A 23,543-nucleotide genomic window follows, 5' to 3' on the forward strand; every position below is an offset into this window, starting at 1 on the left:
AAATAGTGTGTGTCCCATCGTCACCTTGTATGCCATGTGGTATGCCTAGAGGGCAAAGGGTAGTTTCTCCTCCCAGTCTTCACCTTTGACCGCACATAACTTGTAGATGATTGCTACCAAGATCTTTTCTGTAGCCTTAGCCTGTCCATTTTCTCATGGGTAGTACGGGCTTGATAGAGAATTATATATCTTGAATTTTGTCGTTAACAGTTTAACGGCATGATTGACAAAATGCCCTCCACGATCACTTGTTATCTAAAGTGGAATCCCATACCGAGTGATTATTTGTTCATAAATGAATTTTGTTGTACTGACCACTGAGTTATCCGATAGAGCCCATGCCTGCACCCACTTCGTTAAGTATTCCATAGCCACGACTATATATTGGCATCGGTGCCTTCGGCTTACTCTGAGGGGTCCCATGAAATCCAATCCCCATCGTTCGAATAATTCATGCACATGTGAGAGGTGAAGCGGCATAAAGTCTCTCTTTAGTGGTTTTTCAGCCCTTTGGCAAGTGTCACACTGGATGACCCATTCGCGTGCTTCATTGTACATTGTTGGCCACCACAGTCCTACCAACAATATTTTTTGCACTGTGGTATTAGGTCTCATACGTCCTCCTACTGGACCCTCATGTGCTTCCTTCAACACCTTTGGTATTTCCTCCTCTAACACACACCATTGCAAGATGTGATTAGGCCCCATTTTATACAGTAATCTATTAATCAATTGAAATGTACGGCTCCTTATTGCTAATTTTCACCTTTCACCTTGTGGCATATTCTTCAATGGCTATCCCATGGAAAGGTACTCCCCAACACTCATGTACCATTTTGGCATTACTACAATTTGAAATAACTATGCATCAAGGAAATCATCATTCACTCTATCCACCAGTCCACCTATTTTAATTTGTGACAAATAGTTTGCGCTGGCATGATGCTTCCTGGGCTGTACAATGATCTTGAAGGTGAATTCCTACAACAAAAGTAGCCACCGGCTGATTCTTCCTTAGATGACAAGTTTATTCACCAGGTACAACAGAGCCTGATGGTCTACATAAAACATGAACAGTTTCGCCAACAAGTAATGTCAGAACTTCTGCACTGCATAGACCATTCCTAAGGCTTCCTGTTCTGTTGTCATGTAGTTATGTTCTGCTTTTTACAGTAGTCGACTAGCAAAATATATCGGGTGATCTAACCTGTGGTTACTTGCCTGTGCCAAAGTTGCTCCTATTGCATAATTGGATGCATCGATGTGAACATGAAATTCCTTGTTCCAATTTGGGTACGCCAATATAGGTGTTGTGACCAATCATACCTTCAACCCTTCAAATGACTCATCCGGTTCCTTGTCCCATTTGAACAAATCCCCTTTGCATGTCAATTTATCCAATGGATATGATACTTTGGCAAAGTTTTTGATGAATCTTTTGTAATATCCTATGTGTCCCAGGAATGACTTTACCTCCATTACATTTGTAGATGGTTGCATTTCCATTATCACTCTTTGTTTGGATTTGTTTTCAATCCCTCCTTACAGACTATATGTCCTAGCAATCTTCCCTGTGGAACCACGAATCTGCATTTCTTTGGATTTAAGGCTAGTCACGCCCTTTGACATCTTTCCATGCATTCGCCCAACATGTCGCTAGATGTTTTTCTTTGGTGCTGAGTACCGACCAGTCATCCAAGGTTGCTTTACAATTTTTGACGAAAATTTTGTCAAATATGTGCAATATGATTCTTTGGAACATCGCAAGCGCATTGCATCGGCCGAATGGCATCCAATTGTATGTGTATACCTTCCCTTCTACCACAAATGTTGTTTTAAGTTTGTCTTCTTCTACTATGCAAATTTTATTATATCTTGAGAACCCGTCCATAAATGAATAAATCTCATGTCCAGCTACCTCCTCCAATATACTATATGTGAATGGTATCGAGAAGGGGTCCTTCATTTTTACTACATTGAGACATCTGAAGTCAACACATATCCTGATTTGGGTGGTATCCTTTTTCAAGGATATGACTATGGGTGATACCCATTCACTTGTTTGAACCTTGAAAATAATACCGGCCTCCAACATTCCGTTAATTTCTTCTGTAACTCGTGTCGCATAATTTTTATTCATCTTGTAAGGTCACTTCCATACCAGCATTACACCTTCGATCAACAAAATGCGGTGAATACACAACTCCGATAGAACTCCTTTCAAATCCTTATATGTCCACGCAAATACATCTTTGTATTCCAAAAATATTTTAAATGCCACTACTTTTAGTATTGGATTCCAGTTATCCCCTGCCAGTATGCTTTTTGGTTCAGCCTCATCTCCCAAATTCATGGTTTGTACTATGGCTTTGTCATATTTTATCTTCTTTCCCCAACCAAATTCATGTAGAGGTGTTTCAACCAACGGTGTGTCCCCTTCTTTTATTTCTCTGAATTCTTTTGAAAATTTGTCTTCATTGTGCCCTTCCTCTATCGTTAGTATGTTACAGCTCTGGAATAGCTCATAATCCTCCATCTGCCAATGAAATAATTTGTTCACTGAATCCAAATCATTGTCCATCGATCCACCTTCCAACCGTAGGAATCCTTTTGGATCTGGTTCCATTCCCTGTTTTCCTTCATCCTCTTCTTCTAAATCAAATGAGAGAGCTTCCTCACCCACCATTTGTGTGTGTAAATCAATAATGAATTTTTTCCCTTTGCTTTCCAATGATAGTGTATTCTTCTTTTAGTCATGCCTAACCTTTGCTTGTACAAGCCATCCATGGCCTAGAATGGCGTCATATCCTCTCCTCTTCAGTGAGATGACAACAAAATCGAGTAGGAATGGTTGTGTTCCAATAGTTACTGGTTGTGCCATCAAGATGTCGAGAGTTTTAATGCCATGTTGGTCTGGCGTTAGTAATTGGAAGGTAGGTGGCCACAACGTTAGTTGTTTCAACTTCTTCTAGGTATCTTCTGGTAACACATTCATGTCTGACCCTCAGTCCATAATTGTGTTTATCAAAATGGTTTCCAGAATTCCCATCTCGACTTTCGTCGGATGTGAGGGCTAGCAGCATTCAGTCTTCTGCACTTGCTCCACTTCCCTTCTCCCTTCCTCGTTCTCCTAGTAATTTAGCAGTTGGAGCGATGTTTGTGAGTGTCGATCGAAGTTGAGGCATTGTGAGCAGCAGATCATTTATTTTCACTAGTACTTTAGTTTGTAGTATATATCATACGATGTTCTGTTCTGCGCAGTTCCTTGTTGAGGTACTAGTAATGTCTTTCAATTGTGATTTCTTCGCCTCCATTGCTTTCTCAATTTCCACCCGCACTTCTTCCAATCTCTTCTTTTCTTCAGTCAGGTCGAGGTACAGTTTTGCTTGTTTTCGTGTGATTGCCAGAACCTCCTCTTCGTCTATCCCAATGGTGATCAAATTCACTCCTAATTTCAGGCATTTGGCATCTTCCTGATCTCCAGAACCGCACCATCTACATGACAACTTTGGTGTATTTGCTGATGTACAGTTCCATGTGAAGTGGCCACACAAATTGCATGCTCGGCATTGAACCATCGGGTGGTCATTCGCATCATATTGAATTCAGCTACGGCCCCCATTATTATTGTTGGTATTGTTGTTGGTATTGTTGTTTTGCCCTCTTCTATTATTTATGTACCCACTAGAAGTGGCACCATCATTGCTAGTGTTTCTACTCCCTCCTGACTCAAAAGCCTCTTGTGTCAGGAGCACTTGTTGAGGTCCTCTTGTTTTCATATTGAAGGGGCATTCTTTTGTGGTATGTCCCATAATTTGGTAGATCTCACAGAATTGGTTCTTCGGACGGGATCCCTTCATGTGACCTTATGTCTTGCATTTTGTGCACCATAGCTCGTTTCCCTTCGTTTCTTTCTGCATATTTTTTAATTCTCTCATCATTCTGATCATATCCTTCTGGAGAGCTCGGACCTTCTTTCTTCCCTTTTCGTCATCATTGTTATCTTCTTCCAAAGATGCGTTATCTGAGTCGGATGACCTACTTTTATTCTTCTTTTTCATTTTTTGTTCACTCTTTAAGTCCATCGCCTGATTGTATGCTTCAGTGTATGATGATGGCGGCACAATCTTCATTTTCTTCCTTAACTCTGAGCGTAGTCCTTCAATGAACCATCACTTTTTCAGCCCATATGTCTGCTTACTTTCCATCTTATTTATTAATTTTTTTAGTTTTTTGGCATACACACGGGCTGTTTCATTTTTCCCTTGCTTTGTGGTGTAGATTTATGCTATGATCTCATTGTCATCGCACAACAATTAAAACTTAGTGATAAACTCCTTTTTAACTCTCGCCCATGTAGTTAATTTTTGGGGATCGACGTCGACAAACCAATCAACTGCTACACCCCTTAGGGTTGTTGGAAATTGTTGGACCCACTCATCTATGTCAATTACACTATTTGTCATCCAAATTGTTTCGCATGTCTTGCAGTGTATGATTGGATCGGTCATTCCATCACCATCAAACTTTGGCAACTTCTCCTTTGGTCCTGCCATTATTACTTGATTTTGTGTATGGGTGTTGTTTAGTACTGCGACATCGGCGTTGTTTGGCACTCTGACACCGGCGTTGTTCGGCACTCTGACACCGACGTTGTTTGGCACTCCAACAGCGACGTTGCTCGGCACTCTGACACCGACACTTTGCACTCCGACACCGGCACTTTGCACTCTGACACTGGCACTGTTTTGGATAGTTGTCTTATTTCCAAGAGTTGTGTTATTTGGTGAAAAAGAGTTTTCCTCAAGTCCTTCTGGAAGTGTATCACGGACGAAGAGTTAACGCCGCGCTAGTACTCCCTCGACACTCCAAGTCGTGCAAGTTGATTCTCTTCTATTTGGATTCTCTTCTCTCGACATATATAGGTTTAGAAATTCCTCCCTTGTTTCTTCCACCAAATTCAACCGCTGTCAAGTCTCTTCCAACAATTCCTCGGTGCTTCGATGTCCGTCGGCAATCTGCTAAAACCTCTGTCGGCGCTTGGCCTATTGTGCCAACATTAAATTTTCTTGTGCCGTGTGTATTTCATCTTTTCCCTTTATCTTATTTCTATCCTTGTTAAGCTAATTCGGCATTAGTCTTCATTCCTCTACCTTCGTTCCAAGTCCATTGGGCAAAGGTGCCAAATTTTTACCGTATGGGGTAAATAGATTCATGCATACAGACAATAGACAAGAGCATGTAATAGTAGTACTCCTTTTATTATTCACATATATGTCGAAGAGATTACATAGTACTTACAATGATGATTACAATGATCTCAGATGGTGTACATATACTTCCCGAAGAACCTTCCCAAAGGGGTCCATCGGCTACATAACAATTACCGACTACATGCTAATCTACCCATCGAAAGAACCTTCCTGAAGGGGTCCATCAGCTACATAACAATTACCAACGACATCAACTTGTCGGCTACACAATATTTACCGACGACAGAAATGAATTTCAAAGGGATGTTATTGGGTGAAGTTGCATGGGAGAACTAGAAGTGAATTTCAAAGGGATGTTACCAGGTGAAGTTGCATTTATCATTTGAGAATAAGAATGTTATTGGTAAAAAACGCAATATAGGGGACTTGAAAAGACCAATGAGGGTTACCTACAAATCTTTCATGCTCAGGTTTCTAGTCTGGCATTAATGACCACTCTTGAACTAGATGCTTGCAAGCCATGGGTTCACTTTTTACCACTAGTTATGGTGTAGGTTGTTCCTAATCAATGTCTAGCATCTTTCCATGTCATGACCCCAACTATGTCATTCAAAACTTGCTCCAAATAATCGACATGCACTTGGTTCAATCTGTCATTCCTAGGACCCTCAAACCCTAGACTTCTTTGGCTCAACTTAATTCAAACAAACTAGTTGGATGAGTTAATGAAATACATGGGAGGATCCAATAGTTGAGCACCCTAATTTTATAGTTATTATCAAAAGAAGCTTTGGTTGTATCACCCTAACAAAATGATTTATCATTTGACTAACACAACTCATTTGTATCACATGACACATTACAATATATGCTTTGTTCTTAGACATTAATTTTCCTTAAGGTATACTTCAAGTAATTTATTTACCAATTTATTAATTTCTTTTAATGTTAATATGTTATCATTTTATGAATTATTCTTTTCTAATTCTTTATTTTCTTGTTTGCTTTCTCAAACTATTCTAGAATACATTTTTTGCACATTAATTGTTCAATTTCTTCTTTGCTCTTTTACCAATCTTTCTTATCGGAATAAATACTTCCTTTCTAGGATTAAATTTTAACCATAGAAGAATCATTTATTTAATACTTGATGATGAATCATTTTGATGTTTCACACCTTCACTCTTCTGTAGTTTGAAATTATATATCATTGAGTCAATATCTCTTCATATTCAAAGTTTAACGGTACAAACTTCATCAAATGTTGCAAAAAGAATCAAATCAAATAACTTTAATCTTCAATATTGCCCTTAGAATTCAACATAGTAGTTTTCATGTCAAACTCATTGACCCATAATTCATGAGTATCGTTCATAAGAAACTGCCTCTTATGAGAATAAATGGAACACTACCACTTATTGCATCTAGGTGATACTCGTAGGGGTGAAGAATCAACTCTTCCCGATAGGGTCACCCATCTCAATATTGCTCCAACTCAAGTGCACTTACTCATAAAGTTTCCTCTAAGCTCAAGTCCACTTATCTTGTCATCTTGTTTCCAAAACCTTCAAAATTTGTTCTACCTTATGAAAAGAGAATTATAAAACCCTTAAGCTCATGTTATATGGGTGAATGAGCTTGACTTGAAAACTTCATAGTTGAATCTTGATAGGATAAGATAAGATAAATTTATTAATGTACAAGAGCCCAAAAAGGGTCTAAGGGACTAAAAGAAAACAACAAGGGTAATAGCCAACAGCATGAGCACCAAACAATGTCCAAGAAGAAACAAAAAGGGAAACAGAACAACCCATGCAGAATGACTAAGGATCCTTTCTGAGTGTGAAAAAGTCCAGCACCGAAGGACGGGGTCCAAGGTTGGGAAGAGCCCTAGACCATTGTAGAGTGTCGTTGGAAGTGGAGTGTCACTATCGAAAATACATGTGAGATCTCATGCGCCTCGTGTGACTAGAAGAGGAAGGTTAAGTCATTGCTTTGAACCATAGTTTGGGGACGCTGATAAGAAAAAGGAAGCATTAAGTTGATCAAAAGCCTAAGTCGAAGGGAAAAAAAAGCCTTCAAGGTGTATTCACGAAGCCATATAGCCTCCTGAAGGTAAAGAGCAAGGTATTGTTGGTCGATGTAGACAAAGAAAGACAAAAAGGACTTGCACTCTTTGAACAAGCAATGATACCTCCCTTTGATCTCATAGTAGATGGGACACTAGAAGATAAAGTGAATCTCGGTCTCGATATCAACCAAGGTACAAAGGCGACAAATCTGATCGACTTTGTCAATCTAGTGATCAATCTAGATGCGGAGCTAGTGAGAGTTGACACAAAAAGAACCTAATGAGATGCAGAGGGTATGGTTCCAATGCTGAGACAAATAAGGGAGTGCACAATGACACCGTCTTGAATGTCCAAAAAGTGCTCAACATAGATGACCATCCTCAGCCAAAGACCACTTGTAGGACTACACCAAGTCATGGTATTGTATTATCTGTAGATGTCAAGTCGAACATGGTCATCCAAGTCCTACTAAGAGGGAAGAAGGCGAGTGGAGGCATCCAAAGAGTACTAGAAGGGAGGGAGGTGATCAATCTCAATCCCAATCGAGCCCAACAAGGCAGAAGCATGTGCATACCAACAACAAGCTTTGTTGTCAAGGTCAGATCTAGTAATGGGCGCAAATAAGCAATAAGCCACTTAGGAGTATTTATGGCACTCATTGGCAAAGTTTGTGAAGCTCCAAAGACAATGAAAAAACAAGATCAAGTCATATGGCTCCAAGCCTAAAAGGATGAGCCTCGAACTTGGCCAAAATAATGTTGTGAGTGGATTAATGACATTTCATGGTGCACTGGAGGAGAAGGATATGAACCCTCTCAATTGAGGTCCAGTTGGTTCAAGAAGAGAGGGCCCCCACACAATAGAACCATAGAAAATAGTTAGACTAACCAAGGAGTCCATGAAGGGCAGCTTGGACATAGTGTCTTGAAAGTGATGTCTAAAGCATTGTCTCTAAGGCATAGCTAGAGATCTAAGCCCTTTGTTGACTTTGGGTTGCATGTCAGGTCTCAAGCTAAAGCGGGGACCAGAGAACTTAATCCTGAGGTAAGTATATGAAGAAGCAATCTCAATGCCTACTCCTAAAAATATAAGTGAAGATGGGAAGTCTTCAAGCAATTAAAGACCATCGCGTGGGTCTTACCCATGTTCACCACTAGTTGTCTCAAGTCACAGAAGATCAAGAAGCCACTAAAGGCTCTCCAGAGAAGAAGCCAAAAGAATCACGTCATCTGTAAAAGGAGAATGGAGATATGGACCTAGTGCAAGTAACAACCATCGTCAGAGAGTGAAGAATCACGAGGAAGGCCTCAAGCTCATTAATTTAGATGTCAAATAAAGTGGAGGAGAGAGGGCAACCTTGGTTCACCTCGATGGTGCTCTAAATTGGGTTGAAGAACACATGACAAGTCCTGAATCTACCCACCACATACTCATATAATCTCATAATGGTCGCCAAAAGAGTCGTAAAGATCCCAATGTCTCAAAGCTACTAAAAAACAGTCTCACTGAGAACAAGATTGAAAGCTTTGCAAAAGTCTACAAAGCAACAATAAATTGTTGCCAAGTGGTGACAAGATTCCTCAATAACCCAAAGAGTCAAGATGTGATCTATAGTTTGAAAGCCAACTGGCTCCCTCACACGGCAACCCCTCATGTCAAGCTCTCTAAAAAGAATAGTGTTAAGTACAATAGCATAGAGTTTGACAAAAGTGTGCCCAATCATGATAGTCTTGTAGTTGTCAAGGTCAGAAGTCAACCCAGTCTTGTGAATGGGGTAGAAAATGTGTCTTGACTAGGAGTGAGGGAAGCCCATGCAAACCACTCTATTTAAGAGTACAATGAGGAAGGAGCCTAAGACCGTGTAACCAAACTTGAAGAGTTTCGTCTAGAACCCTTCCTCATCTATCGCCCTACTGCAACTCTTGAATCTAATAGCCTCACTTAAGCTTGAGAAGGTGAAGAGATGGCAATGGGTCAAAGGAGTGAGATCAAAAGAGGATTGGTTCGAGATGTCATAGAGAGTGGAGGTGGGGGAGACTAAGGAGTTGTGATCCATGAGGGGTAGCTTGGGCATAGTGTCTTGAAAGTGATGTCTAAAGCATTGTCTCTCAAGCATAGCTAGAGATCTGAGCCCTTTGTTGATGTTTGGTTGCATGTCAGGTCTCAAGTTGAAGCAAGGACCAGAGAACTTAATCCTAAGGTAAGTATATGAAGAGGCAATCTCAATCTCGTGCTATTGAAAATAAAAGTGAAGATGGGAAGTCTTCAAGCAATTAAAGACCATCACATGCGTCTTACCCATGTTCACCACTAACTGTCTCAAATCTCAGAAGGAAGTTAAACCATCAAGAAGCCGCTAGAGGCTCTCCAGAGAAGCCAAAAGAACCACATCATCTGCAAAAGGAGATTGAAGATCAGGACCTGGTGCAAGTAACAACCATCGCTAGGGAGCGAAGAATCACGAAGGAAGACCTCAAGCTCATCAATGTAGATGCCAAATAAAGTGGGGGAGAGAGTGCAACCTTGCTTCACCATGATGGTGCTCAAAATTGGGTTGAAGAACCCATGAGGAGTCTTCAATCAACCCACCATAGACTTGTATAATCTCATAATGGTCGCCAAAAGAGTCGCAGAGATCCCAATGTCTCAAAGTTGTTGAAAAAGAGCCTCCCTGGGAACATAAACGAAAGCTTTGCAAAGTCTACAAAGCAACATTAAACTTTTGCTGACGAAGACAAGATTGTTCAATAACCGAAAGAGTCAAGATGTGATCTATAGTTTAAAAATTAGTACAAGAGCCAGCCAGCTCCCTTACATGGCAACCCCTCCTATCAAGCTCTCTAAAAAAAAGAGTGGTCGGTACAGTAGCATAGAGTTTGGCAAAAGTGTGCTCAATCATGATAGTCTTGTAGTTGTTGAGATCGGAAGTCGACCAAGTCTTTTGAATGTCGTAGATTATGTGTTTCAATTAGGAATCAGGGAAGCCCATGCAAACCACTCTATTTAAGAGTACAACAAGGAAAGAGTACAAGACTGTATTACCAAACTTGAAGAGTTTCATATGGAACCCTTCCTCATCCACCGTCTCGATGCAACTCATGAATCTGATAGCCTCACTTATGTTGAAGGTAAAGAGGTGGCAATGGATCGAGGGAGTGAGATGGATGGAGGACTGGCTCGAGACGTCATAGAGAGTGGAGGTGTGGGAGACTAAGGAGTTGTGGTCCACAAGGGGGGGAGGGGGGGTTAATGAGGGAACACTGTGCGCCAAAAAAGCTTGGGGAAGTGCATGAGGGAGGCAAAGAAAATCCAACACTAGGACAAAACAAAAATTTGCTTCTTGTGTCGAAGAAGGCAGTAAGAGAGATGTAGTTTGGTGAAGGACGAGGAGGTGAAGGCCAAACAAATAAAACAATGGAAGGATTTGCAATCATAATCAACTATTGATTTATAGGACAGGTGTTCCTCCGTTTGGAGTTGCGAGAAAAAGGGTTGGTATGTTAAGGGATGAAGAGGATGGTGGACTCTCAAAGCACAAATGCCAAAAGGTCAAACATGGAGGAAGCATCGGCAGACTCAATGAAAGAGGCCTCGAGAAGGAGTCGCCTAAAATGGAGTGCAAAGAGCTCACAATCGCACTCTAAAAAGTGAAAGTACAAGTGGGGGGCAATGCAGTGGGGGAGGGGGGAGAATGGGGGGAGGGAGAAAGGCGCAAGGGGAGGTTGAGTAGGGCATGGTCAGCAAGGGGAGGCAACATTTAATGTAGCAAGTGAAGGAAGAGATGGAGGAGGAACAGGGAAGAGCATAATCCACTACACTCACACCTCCAAAGTAAGGCAAACAAGTATAGAGCCCAGAGCTAGGAAAACAAGGAAGCTCATTCATAATCACCAGATCAATGACCTCCCAAAACTAAGGGTGATAGCACCCAACACATAAGAGGGCCCTAACTATTCTAAGAATAACATTGAAGACCCAAGCTGAAAGTATCTATCTCAGAGGTATAGACTGAATCAAACCCACAATCATGTAGAGGGCTTTGAATATCAACAATATCAAATTTTGACTTGCTTAGGAAAATCTCCTACGTATCAATTGATGAGCTAAAGGAACTCTATAATGTATGGTTCAAAAGGCACAACACTTTTTGAAGGTTTCCCAAATAAGTTAGCAACCTAAGTGTGTTTAACCTTGGAAAAAACTCCATGGTTAAAAGCAGTTGAGTTGGAGCAATACTAATAAACAATGAGCATCACCTAGATGCAGTGAGTGCTAGGCGCTCCACTCTTTCTCATGAGGGAGGTGATCATATAATATGAGTCTATGAGTTTGACTCAAGGACTACATAGTTGAATCCTAATAGCAATATCACAACTTGACTCACTGTGGAAAATATATCTTGCTTGCCTACTTTTGTTCCTCCTATCTACAAGTTATTTTGAATCTAATTTTGCAACTACTGGATGCTCTTTCACTTTCTTAGTTCCTTTAGGATAGTGATCTTCAATTTTTTTCCTCCCCATACACTACAACTTTCGTTATCTTCAAATCTCTTCCATTAATCTCCTTTGTTTTGAGTTGTAACCCTTTTAAGAGCATGCCATTCAGATTTTAATCTTGACTATGGAATGACTATAAGATGGATGGTCCTCTTCAAAAATAAATACCTCCAACATTTTTTGCAATTTCAGTTTTACCTATTGTACATATCTCTCAACCAATAACAAACAATTCCTTATCTCTTATTGCATTTGTTGAAGATTTTTTTGGTAGTCGATCTATTCAAGTTAATATGGATATGAAAATTGTTCCCAAAAAGAGAAATGAATAATAATATGAATGGTGAAAGAATCATATCAGTATCTTGCAAAATTTGGAAGAAATCAAAGTTTTCATCTCCCAAAGTTCCTCCAATTAAGAGTTTCGAGCTCAAAATTGAGAACCTAGAAAATTTTGAAAATCAGACAAATAAAACTTCAAATGTATTTGGTATTGTACATTTCTTATCAAACTTCCAAGAAATAGAATTGGATGCCCAAACGAAAATTTTAAATTCACAAAAGTTCTAGGCAGTGCAACTTTTCTTCTTTTGGTGCCCTGAGTAGGAAAATGAACAATTGGACCATTGGACACCAAAAGAAGAAAACTTGCACTGCCTAGAACATTCTAAGGCAGTTATTGGTGCTAAATAAAGAGGTGAACCAATGCTTACAAGGATAACTTCATTAGTGCAGATTGTTCTAGATTGTGGGGTTTTCTTAGATAGGTGTTTCTATTTGTAATAATTTGAGTCTGTGGCTTTAGCATGTGAAGTTACTGAATTTTATAGCTATCATGCTGATAATGGAATAAAAATCTCAAAAATCTCACCAATTGCACAAGAAATGTTGCAAAGGTGTCACATTCTTGAAATGGTTGATTGTGTGGATGACCACCATGTGGCATATGACAGCTCACAGAGTACTATTGGAACGTGTATGGTTGCATAGAATATTGTTGAAACTTGTATGTCGATGAAAAGGATTGCTGGCATCTGCATTAGGTCCCCTAACAATTGTCCAGCTGTATACTGATCATAATCTCTTCATACATTTGAAGGATGATGCAATGACATAGGGTCAAATTGACAATATGAAGCAACTGCAATCATCTCCAATTTGATAACCAAGCCAAATATAAAATATCTCCATCGTGCGAAATGGCTACTGAGTGATGACAAGTGCTTATGAAGAAAAACCTTCCTGGCATTTCAAATTATTCATTGGTACTAAGAATAAGTACAGAGATTCTAAGGAAGAATTTATATTTTAAGGAAACAAAGTGGAACATAACAATTGTGAAAACATAGGCTGCAGGAAGTAACTTCAATGTTCATCAAATGACAAAGCATGAGATGGCTATCCAGCATGATAAGCATTTGTCATTGATCGCAACAAGGGAAACCAATTTTGGGAAATCATACTCAATCAAAATCTGAAAAAGAATGATTGCCCATTAGTAACAATGAAATTAAACCTTTATATTTTGACTAAGGCTGCTATGCTAAAATTACCGTGTGATCCAAAAGTCTGTTATAAAGCCAATATTCTAATATGATCTGACAAACATTTAGTATTAGTTCTTTTAAGCATGTGTTACTTGAAGATTTCTCTACAACTGTGTTATATTAGCACCAGTTCTGGGCAAAATAACTTTCAAGTTTATCTTTACAATTACTCCACTTTAACCCAACTTCACATTACCGAACTGACTTCAGTTATGCAGCTTTGGCTGTATCCCTAACAATGGACAACTTTGCCAGAAGACCAGATAATTGAAGAAGTGAGCCAACTCCATCTGATATCCGCATATGAGCAAAGCCAGTTTCCTACAAGCAATTGCCAAACAGAGTCAATAAAACATGACATGCAATCCCCATCCAGAGCAGTAACTGCAAACAGCTACATCGAGAACATACACATACCCTTATAAATTCTAGCTTCAAATACTCTGGCATGTCATAATTTTTAATTACTCGGAACAGTGTTGTGATGATGTCAGTAGCAGAATAGCCAAGATCATAGAGACCCTTTAAACGACTACAAGCTTCGTCAAATTTCCCTTCTAATACATTCTGGACCATGTTTTTTACATGTAAGGGATGAGGTTGATCGCATACCTACAATTTGGCACATAACGAGATCATGGAACAGCTAGACAGGAATAACAACAGAAAACATATGACATCAAAGAAATGTAAAATATAAAAAGCATTTTTTTAAAACAGATCACCTTAAATACGTTCTCTTGGTTGACAAACTGAAAGCCACTGTAGGTAGCTTGCAAATTGTTCAAGGCTTGTCTCATGTCTCCATCAGCTGTGAATATAATTGCTTCCAGTCCTTCAGGTACATAAGCTACCTTTAAATTTACCATAAGTTGTGTTAGTAGAACCAAGGAGATACTGTTAAAAATGGTATTCTAAAATAAAAATCATGAAAGAAGTCAAAGTAAAAGAACTTTACTTATTATTATTCTACAAGTTCATATATTAATAACAATTCAAATTCAGGAAAAGAGTGAGACTGAACCAAATCTGTAACCTATGACTTTGAAGCTGCAATAACCTCTAAGAACATATAAAGCTCCAAGAATAAGCTTTTGCATCTGATCTTTCAAAATATGACACTGGCATTATGTTATTTAAGTTTTTGAAAATATAAATTTCAATACAAACTATTAAAAAATGTGCATCATTCTTTATCAAAAATCAAATGTATCAAATAATTGACCAAAGAAGTTATCTTGACATTTTTTCACAGCAGGAATTACCCTTAATCAAAGAAAGTGTGCAAAGCAATATTACAGTACTTGTCTGCCAAATTTTATAGGGGACTACAAGTAACTTATCTACGCCAACTAACCTACCTGCAGCTCATACCATAACCACCAGTTTGACTTCTACTGATATTTCTTCTAATAAACGTCACTTTCTAGATAGAAATAATTGTTGAAGCATTAAAATAGATTAACAAGGAACAAGAAACATAAAATAAACATTATAATCATTTCATTGCAAATTGAATAATTACAATGAATTTCTTCTCATTAGTTATAATTTTAAATAAATATTGTACATTGCCAAACCCCTATATCCACCCAACCTAATTGCAAAATCAAAACATCTAGTACCCCATCACACCAGAAATGTACCTGCATCAAGAAAACCCAGTAACCTTGATGATAACACATATATATGACCCCATTATCAAGAGTCTCAAAAGGACTGTAAACCACTCTTCCAGCTGACAAGCTCCAATCTTTGTAATGTCCCCTCCTTAGCCCCAACCCATTTCTAATTTGCTATTTAGCTCATACAGTCCCCCATGAGCTAGTTAGCCTTACAAAAGGGGCCCATTTTGGGTGGCGCACTTGTGCACTACCCTCTCAGTATAGACATTTCAATTTATTCATTTGTGGCACCAAATTGGATTAGCTGACTAGTTTAATTTGCATCGCTTGGACATCATCCATATATTGACTGAGTAACCAGATTTGCACCTTGAAGTTGTGAACCAGGTCCAAATGCAATCCGGTCCAGATGTGTCCTCTAGTTGCGGTCCAGATGCGTATAGGATGCACATCCTAGACTACGAATGTGAACCAATGCATTTGGCACACATCCATAGGCCAGGATATGAATCCAAAATTGTTTTAGGGTTTTGCTCAAAACCCTAAAACGGCTCTTCAGGGGATCATTTGACCTTAGTTTGCTCTGCTACTCTCATCTCATTCTGTCTCCATTTTGGCATTTCCACAAAGGAGATTTTATAAGCATTTGACCCTACTCTTTAGTCTTTTAATGAATTGTTTTTAGAGTTTGATGAATTTCTTCAAGTTTGACTCTTTGTTGTAGTGTTTTGGTATCTTTATTTTGCACTTGTATGCTTGCATTTATTGGTTTTTTTTCTAATTTAAAATTATGTAATTTGGTATGATAGATAAAAAAAAACAAATTGCAAGAATGGCCAATAGTCAAAGTTCTGTCAGTGGGATAGGAAACCAAAGATCCAAAATAAATAAAAGATCTCCTTTATGGAGACATAACACGTATTCACAAATTCCAAAAGGTGGGGAATATATTTGGAAGTGTAATTTATTTGTATGTCACAAGGTTCGCCGAATTTCTAGCTTGAAGTTTGAAATTCAGCAAGCATTTTGAAGAGGTAGAAAATTCGGAAAAATGCATGTCAAATTGGTGTTGCAGTCAGCTAGTTTTCTCATTAAGTATTTTTTAAGCATTTTCATCTAGGGTTTTGATTCCACTGGTTTCAATAGAATGCAAGTCTGTGAATCTAGACAAGCCTGAAACGAGAGCTATTTCAGTCACGAAAACTATGAAATAGGACAAAAAAAAAATTGCAGCCAATTGTTCATTTATTAAGAGGTTGTTATTCCTTCTACACCATGAAAGACATTCCTCAACACATGAATTGATAGGTGGGCATCAGGGCAGTAGCTTCTCGCGCTATCAGTTCATCCTACACTGACTTGTTTTTAGTTTCTATTTTTTTCAAGATTTTTCTATAGAAAAATTATCAATGCATGTAGTTTATTGAAGTTTTGAAGGATACTTTTTTCTAATTTTTGTAAAACAGTTTTTACAAAAACAAATCTTATTATGTTTTATTGACTTTTATTAGAACTTAGTATTTAAATTTTAATAGCTTTATCATTAATACTTTTTATTTCTATTCAATATAAATGTTTGATATCCAAGAGGTAATATGTTGGTATATTTAATTTAGATATTAAATCAAGAATATATTAAATTTAAAAATATAAATTTTTAATCGGTTTTTTTAACTTATAAAAGTCATGAATATTTTAAAATTTATTACAATTCATTTAAATTTAATAAATGTCATTAATAATTATAGTTTTTAAAAATTATGTGTTTCTTTATATAAAGTGATTTCTTATTGTTTATATTTTATAAACGTTAAATTATTTTGATATTTATTAGATATGTTATTTTTATTTTTGAAATATTAAATTTATGTAAGGCAAATTTAATGTCAAATGTTTTTCTGAATTTTTCACTCTTGTCGAACTTCTTCTGAATTTTATATTTGGTGAACTCAAACTCAAACTTGAAACTTGGGACTTCAGTTTGTGTAATTAACAAAAAAATAGCTCATACTCTCGAGTTGAACTTCACTTTATGGGCCTTGCTAGTAAAGGGATTGGAATGTGTGAGGGTTCAGACAAGAAGGGATTGTCTCCCACACAAATAGCAGCATTCATAAATAAAAGAAGATTCTGATATAATAATTGCAAGAGGAAAACACAGCATTTATACTTCCGGAAAGAAAAACACAATAAATTTACTCACTGATACAGTAGCAGCCTCCAAACATCCCTTCTTGCACCCTCTACAAAAGACAAACGTGAAGTAGGAATTCCCATCCGCAAAAGTGGTTCATAGAGCAAAACATTTAAAATGGAAGCCAAAGATATTGCTGAACAAAAAATTGCATGTTGCATCTATTCCAATGGTCTTGCATTCAATTTTTGAGGTCTTCCATTCAATTTGTGAGATCACCATATTAGCAGGAGATGGTGTTGGTAATCAATAGTCCACGTCTTGGTTTCACACAAGTCCTGTGTATGAAAAGGAGCCTACCACCCTATTGCGAAGAAAGGAGACTTATGTAGAGGTCTCATTGAAACTGATTAGAGATACTTTGATTGAATCAAGTATTTCTATTGCTTCAAATAAATGGGAAGACTGCAAAAATTATTCATTGACAAATGTTATTGTGGTGTCCCCAAAGAGGCAATGTTTTGAGGGGGTGTACTAGTAAAGGGGAAGTCAAAGATGCAGAGTTCCTTTCCAGGATCCTCGTTGAGTCCATAGAGATGGTGAGTCATGACAATGTAGTTCAAGTAATTACAAACAGTACAAAAAATTGTAGGTTGCAGGTGCTTTGGTTGAGGCAAAATATGAGTACATTTTTTGGACACAATGTACCATACACTCCCTCAACTTAGTGCTGCAAGCAGTAAGAACTAAAAAATAGAGTCGGTGAAAGAAATATACCAAGAGGGCGAGGAGATCTAGATGTTTGTGACTAACCACCATATGTCACAAACAATTTTCAGAAGTTTCTTGAGATTGGAATTATTGAAGATAAGTTTTATTTATTTATTTAAATTTATTTATGTCATGTTCAATATAAATACATATATAAATTTGTAATACTTTTTAATGTGCTATTTGAATATTTTTAATGTGTTATTAACTTACAATAAAAAATGACCCTAGGTTGTTGAGACCCGAATTGCGTCTCATACAATTGTTCTAAGATGATTTTTGAAGGTATTACTGGCATCAGATCAAATGGTTATTAGCAACCAATGGGATGTAATGAAGCAGTCAATTCAGCTAAGGCCAAAAGGGTCAAAGTCATTGATCTTGGATGATAGTTGGTGGGCTCGTGTAAAATATGTATGGGATTTCACCAAGCCTATCATAACCATGCTTTGATTCGCTAATACAAATGCACCATGTTTGGGAGATATCTATGGACCTGATGATAGAAAAAATAGAAGTTGTACAACAAGAAAAAGAGAATGACCCAAAAGAAACCATTTTCAAAAAGGATGGAAACAATTATTCTTCACCATTGGAACAAGATGATCATGCCATTGCACCTCCTTGCATATGCCCTATCTATAAGGTACTATAGCGATGTTGTACTTTCTATGCCAAGGAGATTACCACCATATAGAGATTCTAAAGTTGCTAATGGATACAAGAAAGCATTTAGTAGACTCTTTCAAGATTTAGAAGCAAAGGAAAACACAATGTGAGAATTTGGCTTGTTTGTCTCAAGAAGAAACCCTATTCCTTGTGTTGTTAACAACCAATTCAAAAATGGATTCTCCTACATGTCAATACCTCCATTGTCAACATTATATGTACCTCCAATCTTTGCAATTAAGATCCTCTCACAAGTAACATTTTTTTTGTTTTACTATTTAACATTCTTTAATTTATTTGGCATTTTTTGTTTTACTTTGTTCGCTTTCTCTCCATGTTGCAATATCTTCTACCGCCCAATGGAATTGGAGTACATACTCCTTTATCCACTCAGTGAAGCATCACCGGTTAGCTGCAAAAAGAGCTAAAGGCTAGTTTTACATTCATTCCATTTTGTGTCTTATGTCACCTAAGGATCCCCAATACAAGAATGGAGCAGCAAAGTTTTGGGATATAGCCACTAAGTGTACCAACGTGGATGTAACCACTAAGCATCTTACAGAGTCACAATGTATGATGATGATGGCATCCTTGTATACATGGTGCATCTAGTGCAAGTGACACAGGTTTGGGTTCATATGACCTTGAAGTTGCAATAGCTGAAAAGCAAGATGATGTTATATGATCCTTTTGATGAGTGATGAACTACATTGAAGATAGCAGGCAATTACCATTTTTTATTTCAATTTTGCAATTGTAATGTTTTTCATTTGAATCATGAACCTACACATATGTGACATGGGTTATTTGAATAATTTTGAGCTATTAGATGGCATTTGTAACATTGTATTTCCACAATCCATGATAATAATGTGTAGAGCTTCTAGATTGCATTGTGCATAGTTTATATGCAGCATTCTCATCCTAATGTTGGATCAAGGAATTCGATCTGAAACATTGATGCAAATAAACCACAGAGTGCAATCTAGAATCTCTACACATTAATAGCAATTGGCATTTAATATTTATCTTTGGTATTGCCATTGATCAATGATGAAGTATCATCCTATCAAATGATTTAGTTTTACAATTCTATATATTACTTTAATTTTTTTGAATATATAAAATATATACATAATTATATATATATATATATATATGCACCAACATACCAAACCCCAAAAAATTGGGCGTACCTACATATCAATTTCTCGTACTAATACCCAAACCAAAACTTAGTATATTAACATTGATAGAGCATATTATTCATCAATCACCTTGGCTTTACTTGTCTTTGCAATTCCATACAAGAATTCGTTGAGACTGTGATTTCGAAGGTGAGATATCCTCATTATTATGCTATCAATTTGTTGGCCTAATTTTCAAGCACCCAAAAAATAAGCTTTCCATTAAAGCTAATGTTGACACAAACTTCAGACCAGCTCATCACCTCCTTCTTCGCTCTTGGGTCTCCCACCTAGGGAATGAAGCAATCCCTCGACCATGCTTAAGGCTACACTAGGTCTGTGAGACCTTACAGAGGGTACACTCGACAGCAACACCACCCTACCTCTAGCAACTCCTTGAGACAATCTAGGGTACATCCTCACCCCTACACATACCCTTCAATTCCAAACTACTTCTCGCCTATAAGGAGTATTTAGGCTCTGTTGGCTATGTTCTTTTGCTTACTTATTTTGTTCTTTCTATGGACACCAATTGGTCCTCCCACTACTATCTGTTGTCTTTCTTGTACACTATCAATCCCATAGACCCTTGTGGTCTCTTGTTGGACGTAAATAAATCTATCTTTATATTTATCTTTATCTTATCTTACTTCCAAGAGTCTTCAAAATTTGTGAATATGTGAACTCAATCCAAAACCATCATTTCCAAACTGTCACAGGTTGTTAAATTTGTGCCATATTCACAAAATCAAGTTCAATCATAATGAAGGTACTATGACATTGTCATGTGTGCATACATCAAACTAGTGGCCAAGAGGCAAAAATAATTAAATGTTGAAAATTGTAGTGTCAAGGTGAACAATCTTATGAGCATTAATCTAGTACGATTTCGAGCAACATGGCCAATTTTCACAAAAACTCTATTCATTGCTTGTGAAATTTATATAATTACATTTTTATGCACGTATATTCAAAAAGCATTAAATTGTAATTTTAAAAAGCCTCGCCTTGATTAATTTTTACTAGCTAAAAAATTGTGTTCTCCTCGACACAAGGTTAAAATTTCAAAGCCAAATACTTTTAACAATCAAAAGTTATGTTGATTTTTGTAAACTGAGTGATTAAGTTTTAATGGGAATATAAAATTAATTTCAAAATAACTTTAATATTATTATTATTTCCCATTTTTGTGCTTAGATGAGCAACAAGCACGCAAATATTCACCCATCACGTGCTTTGTATGGGGTTGGAGTGAAAAACACACAAATATTTGCCCATCAAGTACTCTGCATGTGGTTGGAGTAACAAATGCACATATATTTTTGCCCATCACGTATTCTTTATGGGATTGGAATTAAAAACATGTTAATATTGCCCATCACATTCTTTGTACTCCAACCTTATAACTACCCAAAAGTAAGCAAAATGCAATCTGGTTTTCTACAACCTCTTTTAACATCCTACTACAGGGGCCAAAATGGAGGATCTGAAACAGGGTATGGACATGCAACAAAGCATGATAATGTTTAATTTTCATTGGAAACCATAGTTGTAATTGCCTGCAAAGACATGTATACAAAGTACGGAATCACTAACAGCAGGCCCGATTGTTTATTTGAATGCCTCAAAGGGATGCTGTTGCCAGGAGTGGAGTCAAAGACAATGAAGCAGAATTGTTTGACTGAATGTTTCATAGAGATGTTGCCTTTAGCAACGAAATGCAGTTATTGCTGAATATGCACAAAACAGTTTGCTGAAAGGGCTTTAGAAACTTCCAAACAAATGCAATAGGCATTGGGCAGGTATGGAGCCAAATATTTGCCAATATCATCCCCACTCACGAGATGAGCAGCTTTGGAGTAAATTTTGGACATTAATCAGAGCATATTGCTATCATGCCTCAAGCAAAAGTGTGCAGCCCCATCAAATGCCAAAATTCCAAGATTTGCAAAAAATGGATTTGTTGAGAAGGGTCACGTGTGTGTGTGTGTGAGGCCATAACTAGAGTACCTGAAATGTTAGATAGAATGCCTCAGATTTATATTTCCAAGATCTGTACACACCATGTAAAATGTGGAAGTACAGACTCTGCATGTTAACTATTAGCATTATACCTTGAAGAAATGTGGTTTCATGAAAGATGGAAGCAGTGAGAGAGCACAAGAACTGTTTGACAAATTGCTTGAAAAAGATGATGTCTCAACAATGAAATGAGACATTGCACAGGACACTTGAGCTGATTGGCCAAATACATTCTATATATGTCAATTCATGGTATGCAATTATTGCACAATATCCATTACATGTATTGATTGAAAAGGCTTTAAGAAAAGACGAGTGAAAATAAAAACGGTTGAAGCAAAACCAAAGTCCAAAATCTTGTTCGTTGTGTTTTGAAGCAGATATGAACATCCATCAAAGCATACCAAAGCAGGTTTTTGTCAGGAATTATAGCTGCAAATGCACAGATAGACATGTACATCAAATGTGGAAGCATACCCAAAGCACGTGAGTTGCCTGACAAAATGTTAAAAAAATGTGTTTTGTGGTTATTGCCACATAGGCATATTACAGATTTGATGAAAACACTTTAGAAACTTCAAAGAAAATGCAATTGGTTATTTTAATACCAAATTCCACAATTTCTATCACTCACCTCTGTGCTGCACCAAAGTGTGATTTCAAGCAGATATAGATGTCTATTAAGGGTGTAATGAAAGAGTTTTAGTCAGTTATTATAGTGAGAAATGCTCTTGCAGATAAGCCTTAAAATCATGGATTCATTACCAGCATGCATGAGCTGTTTGACCACATGACTCAAAAAAATAAGTTTGTGATATGTGAAGGCATTGACAAAGCAATGAAGTGTTTTACAGTTGACACCAAAGAGATGACATCATGTGAAAGATTTGCACATAACTGGGTTTGTTGTAAAGATCATAAAAACCTTCAAGCAGATAGCAATAGGCTGTTGTGAAGCCTATCTCTTTTCCAATGTCCTCTCTATGTACACATAAGTGAGGGGATCTGAAATAGAATACGACATCCATTGAAGCACTATGGAGGAGATAATATACGAACATGTGGGAATGGACAAGGTGTGTGAGGTGTTAAATAAAATACCTCAAAGAAAGGTTTGTGAGCTGTGGGAATGGATAAGGTTTCACAGCACCACAGAAAAAACGTAGAAGTGATAACAACTCACTGAATTGTTTAATGGAACTCTTCAAAAATATGTCATCTCATGGAATATAATGATTGAAGGGCATGCCAAAAATAAGTTTGTTGAAAATGCATTTTGTAGTTGTAAAACCAAATTTCACAACCTTTGCTGGCATTCATCAAAGCATAAACAAAAGAGGACTCTAATCAGATATCATTTCAAATCCCCTCATAGGTATGCATGCAAATGCCACAAGTTTCTGACAAAAATTCTCAAAGAAATGTGGTCTCATGATGTTCCATAATTGGATGAAATGCACAAAATTGATTTGTCAAACAGCATTTAGAAATTTTCAAGCATATGCATCTGACAAGTATGGAATCCACTCAACAATCCTTGCTGTCATCCTCCCAACCACATCCAATATGGGAGTCTCCAAGTCACATATAAGCATCCCCCATAGTATGTAGGGATATTTTTGTCAGATGATGTAGTTGCTGTCACTTTGGACGAGCAGACAAAGCACATTAACTGTTTGATATAAGGCATTGTCACGATAATCAATATTTGTTGATGGTTGTGTAGCGCAGATCCTCAATTTAATGTGCAGTGCACATGGTCCCATTAATCCACTCCGGTCATGGATAATGTCAATCTCTACAG

The 23,543-nt window shown here is 37.5% G+C and overlaps 1 protein-coding gene across 2 annotated transcripts in view; it reads right to left on the minus strand.

Annotated features, from left to right (window-relative positions):
* Window positions 1-13,370: 13,370 nt before the first annotated feature.
* The window catches only part of RFC2 (replication factor C 2), a 35,509-nt gene continuing 25,336 nt past the window's right edge, over window positions 13,371-23,543 (minus strand). For both annotated transcript variants that reach the window (XM_089809243.1, XM_089809242.1), the window contains 3 exons: window positions 14,057-14,185; window positions 13,749-13,943; window positions 13,371-13,652 (listed from right to left, as the gene is read on the minus strand). In XM_089809243.1, the coding sequence (XP_089665369.1) occupies window positions 13,542-13,652; window positions 13,749-13,943; window positions 14,057-14,185 (435 nt within the window). In that variant the 3' untranslated portion in view covers window positions 13,371-13,541. The remainder of the gene's footprint in view (window positions 13,653-13,748; window positions 13,944-14,056; window positions 14,186-23,543) is intronic.

The sequence above is a fragment of the Cupressus sempervirens genome, chromosome 11 (genome assembly GCF_028749045.1).
Source record: "Cupressus sempervirens isolate cs-2001-9-10 chromosome 11, ASM2874904v1, whole genome shotgun sequence".
In the NCBI taxonomy this organism is placed as follows: domain Eukaryota; kingdom Viridiplantae; phylum Streptophyta; class Pinopsida; order Cupressales; family Cupressaceae; genus Cupressus; species Cupressus sempervirens.